The sequence below is a fragment of the Apium graveolens genome, unplaced genomic scaffold (assembly GCF_009905375.1).
Source record: "Apium graveolens cultivar Ventura unplaced genomic scaffold, ASM990537v1 ctg7642, whole genome shotgun sequence".
Taxonomy (NCBI): Eukaryota; Viridiplantae; Streptophyta; class Magnoliopsida; order Apiales; family Apiaceae; genus Apium; species Apium graveolens.
In genome coordinates this window covers 2,996-9,208 of record NW_027420500.1, presented here as the reverse complement: position 1 = coordinate 9,208, position 6,213 = coordinate 2,996, and the positions used below count along the sequence as shown (strand labels likewise).

Genomic DNA, 6,213 nt, shown 5'->3' with positions numbered 1-6,213 from the left:
GAAGTAGTTGATTAATTCTGATTATGTCTGTTAAATACAATCATCTCTTGTTGAACTTAATGGGCAATTGGTATTTAGTTTCAACCACTAACAGTTGAAGTTTTAAAATACAATATTGTAAAATAATTTTCCAATAAGCTTCCTCATAGGCTGCCTCCCGTACAATTCTTTAGATATATAACTATTAATAAAAATAAAACAGCAAATGAGAGACTCCAAACTGAAATATATACATAAACAAGCATTAGTTCAATGTCTTCATGCCTAACACAAAATATGTAACTTGAGATCGTAAAACATATGCCAAATTTTAAAGTTTGAGACCAAAGTAACACATGCAAGTTCTTAGACAAAATAATCATAAGCTAGGATCTTCAGCTAAAGTGGGAAGCGATATTCCAAGTCGTCTATATGAATATCATTGTCATCTTCGTCCACCTCCATATGATCTGAGCGTGTATCCTGTGGTTAAGAATAAAAATCTGATTAGACTACACTGCCAAAACAATATACAGACAACTTTTGATCAATTAACAAAATTACTTGAGAGTTACTTGTACTAAGTTTTTAAATAAATTCAGAGAATGATCAAACAAATTGAAGAGTATGCTAAAACCAGTCACTTATACTAAGGTTTTAAATAAAACCAAGGAAAAGACCCTACTGGCCCAAACCAAACACAAAGAGCCCCACAACCAAAATCTCCAGCCTGCCAAGCAACCAGAGAAGCAAAAAAACCAGAGAAAATCTGCAAGCACCCCAAATAAGAACAAAAATGCACATCAAATGCACTTGAAATTCCAGCCCAGATCTAAGCAAACCAGCATGAGCAAAAAAACAGAAAATCCAGTTGTTTGAACACTCCATAAAAAAATAAACACCAGACCCCACACAAGCAATCACCACTCCAAATTAAGGAAGAAACTACAGCAAAATCCCAGACAAAATCAGCTTCTAAATCCTTACTATCAAAAACCCAGACCCCTGCAATACCACTCTGCAAAAAAACATGCTGCAACACTTCAGCACATCTGAAAAACCAAACAAAAGAAACAGGCCTACAACACCTTCTAACCAACCATCCAGACCTAACAAAACTAGATAAAAAAACTATAGAAATCCAACCAGAGCCCAGCAAACCAAAGCAGCTCATACTCCACCTAAACAAACTACCCTGACTGAAATAAAAAATTTGGCACAACACTAATGGAAAAACAGTCAGGTCTAGATAGTATCAGATAAATGAGATTAATTGGAAATATAGTCAGGTCTAGATAGCATAATAATAATAATAATAATAATAATAATAATAATAATAATAAAATATATTATTACCTCTATAATAGTCTTTTTATAACGCTCACAAAGAGGAGAAGTCATGTGTGATGCTATTTGAATGTACTCTTCCCATAAAATTTTAGAAGCGAGATTATCTCTGTTTGGATAAGCACGAGCAGCCAAAATCTGCACCTTTTCATCAAGTTTAGCACGTGTAACCTCGATCTCCTCTATTGCTTTAACCATATTAGTCACATCTGTCAGGACCTTCCCGATAATAGAATATGCAGACTTTGGAATGCGCTCTGGGATGCAGACCAGAGAAGACTGAGAAGTGGTATATTTGGAAACTTCATCAATTCCAACAAGCTCCGTGAGGGTATGGCGCGGGAACATTTTAAATTTTCCCTTCTTTGGTGGACAAACCTCCAGCAATAGTTCAACGTCACGTTTCCTTTGGTTGGCTAGAGATAGTGTTGCATCCTGAGAATTCCCCTCTTCCGTTGCACGCTCCACGACCTCCTAAATTACATAAGAACCAAGGATATACGACTCAATTATTTAACACAATATTTCCCTTAATGCAAATCAGAAAAATTGAAATTTTAGGCTATATTATGCTTAAACATGTAAATAGACCGGGATGATGATATATCGATAAAAATCAAGAAAGCAAAAAAAACACAAAAAAGTAAAATTTCAAAATATATTAATCTACAGTCTCAGTTCTTGAACCTGATAATTTTAACAATGGAAGTGAATGTACAAGTGAATGGATTTAATAATTTCACATGCCACAAGTTACAAATTATCAATAGAGAGGCAAAAATATAGCTGATGTATTTAAAAAGATAGAGGTAGTATGTATGCCCACAATTCCCTGATAGTACAATGTCAACAAAAACAGGGCTTATAGCAGCGGCACAGAGGTAGTATTTAAAACTCAACTCTAAAATTGAGAGTGCAGTAGTAAAAAGAAATAAGTCTATTGTATATGATATCTTGGTAAAAAACAGGACTTGCACAAAAGTAATCCAAAAGAGTAGCAAATTTTATCCAATTAAATTTAAATGAACATAAGTAAAATCTAGTATGGAACAACACTGCAAATTCACGAAAACGCAACACATAAAGACGTATTAACCATACACTACATATATAGCTCACTATAGCATAGCATGATATAGAGGCGGATGCATGTATGAACATTGATTTTTTATGTGCACAAGCCTGGGGTAAGCATAGTAGTTCTTGTTTGTGTGTTTACATATATTCAGTAGCAATTAAGTCATTACAAATATATGCTAGTTGAGACCCTAGTCAATTTAGGCCTATCAGCATTACCATTACCAATGCTGCTACCCCTTTATTAATATTTGGATACTTAAAACTTGAAAATAATAATACGTTAAATATAATTTCATATTTACACTGATTTTTTATTTAAAAATCACAAAATATAAAAAATTGAAGTTAAAATGTGATCAATTAAACTAAAATTTAGTCAATATAACTTCAAAAAATTAATCATACAAAATATTAGAGAATAATGAAAAAAATTATACACTAATAAAAAATTATTGCTCTCTTTTGAATTTTGTAATTATCGATAAGTTGATTCCTTTTATAAAACAAAATGACATCCTCAATTAGATATGCAAATAGAACTTTATGTAATTGGATATTGCAATCTCAATATCCCTTTATTATTGGGAGTTTAAATAGATCACAGACCTGTTTCTCCAGCCATGTATACAATAGCAATCAAACAAAAAATGGTGTAGCAGATCAGAAGGCCTAGTATTTAGTATCACTTGTTACATAGGCCGTAGAAAATTAATCATCTTCCACCCCACATAATGAGAAAAGCCTTCTAAATTCTAGTTCTTTCTTATCCCAAATATCATATTTTAAAGTAGAAAATATCCACATTAGTCTCCTTACTGTGAAGTAAAACCCTCATCTTGAACATAAAAAATAATACACGAGCGTGTATTGAATTTAGCTGTCAAGCATAAGAAGACATCCATTAATAAGAAGTAACTCACTTTTGCGTTTTGTAATTATGCCCACAATTCCCTGATACAAAAACAGGGCTATTAATATATTATACTTAATATCAATAATTTAGTTTATTTTAGTAGTTCTTTTTAATATATTATGGGGCTATTAATATATTGTACTTAATATCAAAAATTGGGGCTATTAATAAATTATACTTAATAGTCATTCGCTGCTCAGAGAGTAACAACATATCAGAGTTGAGCTCTCAACTTTAAGAGACATATTAGTGATTGACTAGGGGAATATTAGGTTGATTCGAAGCTGAAATTTGTTATCTCATCACCAAAAACTATTTATAATAATGAAACCGTAGGAGCTGTAGTGAATACTGCTACTTGACTACTGTCTCACAAAATATTACTACAACGACACCGCCCAAAGGTAATGACTACTACTACTTATCAGGCCTTTCGTAATTGTTACTAAAACAAGGAGAACAACTTACTTTAAGCTTTCGCCCTATTTCTTCCACTTTTCCTTTCTTTTTGTATGAAACATCAAACTTTTCCAAAAGGGTGAGAGGCTTTTTCCAATTTTTTCTCCAGTTCCTACAAAAGAGATATAAAAAAATATGAACATGTATAGATAAAAGATATTTTTGCAAAATCAAATAGCAAGTTCAACACATCATATAAAGAGAAAATTTTGCCTCATAACGTTGGTCAAAAGGCTTCGCTCCACTGGAGTGCTTAATATCTGACTTCTTGTCATTTTCCCCTACATTTTCCGACAATTTGGAAATGTCTCAGTCTCCCAGTAGTCACATAAACCCTCCCATGCAGGTTCTGATAAGTAGTAGGGGGGGCAAGTACGTCGGGTTGCGCTTGTGTCTCCCCTGGCATGGGCCTCTTTAACCCTATTATATGCATCAGTCTTCCAAGCATTTATATAACATTTCAAATTCGCCTTCAAATGATTTCTCACGACAGCGTCCCCTGCGAGTTCTTTGATTTTATCAACTTTATATTCTGGCTGATATTCGTAGTATTCCTTCGGGAAAAAAGTTATAGAATTCTTTACAAGCGAGTATTAATATAAAAAGGTCATAGTAATTGAAAAGTTCTGAAAATTTATAAGCTAGCATACCTTGAACTCCTCGATACACTTATTTAAAAAAGCCTCTCGTGCGCGTCCTTTTCTTTTACTGTATCAAACTCCCAGTTATTTCTGACTATCGCTCTAATTGTTTTCTTGTAACGAGCCTCTTTAATACTGTTAAATGAAAAAAACTGTGTAAGTAACAAATTATAATTTTTTGGAAAATAACAAAACTGTAAAAAAATTGTTTACTTTTTTCCATTTATAAAGGTTACAACTCCAAGTTTCGGTTGTCCAAGTTGTGGCTTCTTTTTGTAATCACCATCACAAATGCTGCGTTGAGCTCTCCCAAATGTGAGAACACCGTCACTCTGTCCAGCATCATCATCTTCCTGTTCTTCATCACTGCCTTCTGCATCATTTTCTTCCTGAGGATCAGCTTCTCCATTACCTCTACCCTGGCCCCAGGCCCCTAGTGTCATCTCTACCTCTTCCACCTCTCCCCCTGTTTCCGGTGACCCTACTCAGTGCGCTCCCACTACCACTGCCCCCCACTGCCATGACAATAATAAATAGAACAAGCAACCAACAACTCTTAATGTCTCCTGCAAAATTTGTACAATTATATAAAAGTAAAACCTAAGCAAGTATGATTTTATAAAGCCAAATAAATAAACACCTACAATTAAAATAATTGGAGTTACTAATATATGAAGACTATTTCTTTGAAAAAAAGAAGAGATAATGATAAAAGATTAGAAAGGGCTGAAGATCACAGAGTGCAAGTGGAGCAATTGTCTCACTTAAGCAGCTCGAATCCAGGTAAAACAATTGATATAAAGGAAATCTAAGGAAGTCCTTCAGAGGTGAAAGAAAAGGTACACTACCACTACAAAAGTCCTGGTAAAAAAAGTTTTACACTATAAATAGTCCCTGCCTCCTAAGCTAGTCGAATCATTTTAAGTAGTACATTACATCCAAGCGTAGGCAGGTCAATTAGTTCAAATAGTATTTCGAGTTTGTTGGCTTGTGTAAGTTTCTTCACTAGCAAGTGAAGATTCTACCAAGAAGAAAGTCTTACTAGCAAGTGAAAGTGCATTTTATTAGTATTTGCACTAATAATAAAAGGAAAGTCTTAAGAAAATATCGCTTAAGAGAGTGAACCAATTTTATAGAGGAAGGGGAGGTAAAAGGAAAATAGAATAGATAGAAATGAAGAAGAAGGTTACGACAAGTCACGCCAACCAAAGTTTAGGTTTTCTTGATGTGATTTTGATTTTGTTTTAACTATGACTACGTAAAAACTTGGCTCCTTTCAAATATAGTCTGATACTTTGGTTCACTGCTATGGTTTGGTCTAATATTTTTGTTGCAGAGCTAACTGATACTTTAAATAAAATTTTTATTATTTTTGTGTTTTAAAATCAAAGTATGGAGTTTGTGGCATGCCACAATCTGCTTGATTCTTGTCAAGTGAAAGTCTTATTTGTCATTCCTGTTACATATACTTAACTTATTATTATTGTAAGAAATTACTTTATATAATCTAGTGAGGTGCATTTGATATTGTTTCCTACAGGGACTACAGAGGAAAGAATTGGTCACCACAGGGGAAAGAATTTGGTCACTAAAGGGGAAAGAATTCAATCATCTTAAAAGGAGATGAACTTACTTTGTTTGTAGCAATTACATGTGCCTCAACAAATGTGACGAAATAAGAAACCAATATTATCCCAGCCAAAAGTTGATTTCCCTTCCCAAGCTGGTGACAAACAATTAATGAAAATAAGTTCAAACCTCTAAATTAAATGAAACCACTTGTGAGAAAAAAAC

At 33.6% G+C, this 6,213-nt stretch overlaps 1 protein-coding gene across 1 annotated transcript; it reads right to left on the bottom strand.

Moving 5' to 3' along the window:
* Positions 1 to 286: 286 nt before the first annotated feature.
* On the bottom strand, positions 287 to 4,862 carry LOC141704260 (uncharacterized). Its single transcript, XM_074507542.1, has 4 exons — positions 4,633 to 4,862; positions 3,788 to 3,890; positions 1,336 to 1,800; positions 287 to 462 (listed from the first exon to the last, which is right to left on the bottom strand). The coding sequence occupies exons 1-4, from the start codon at positions 4,860 to 4,862 to the stop codon at positions 379 to 381; spliced, it is 882 nt and encodes a 293-aa protein (XP_074363643.1). The 3' UTR covers positions 287 to 378.
* Between the last annotated feature and the right edge of the window lie 1,351 nt (positions 4,863 to 6,213).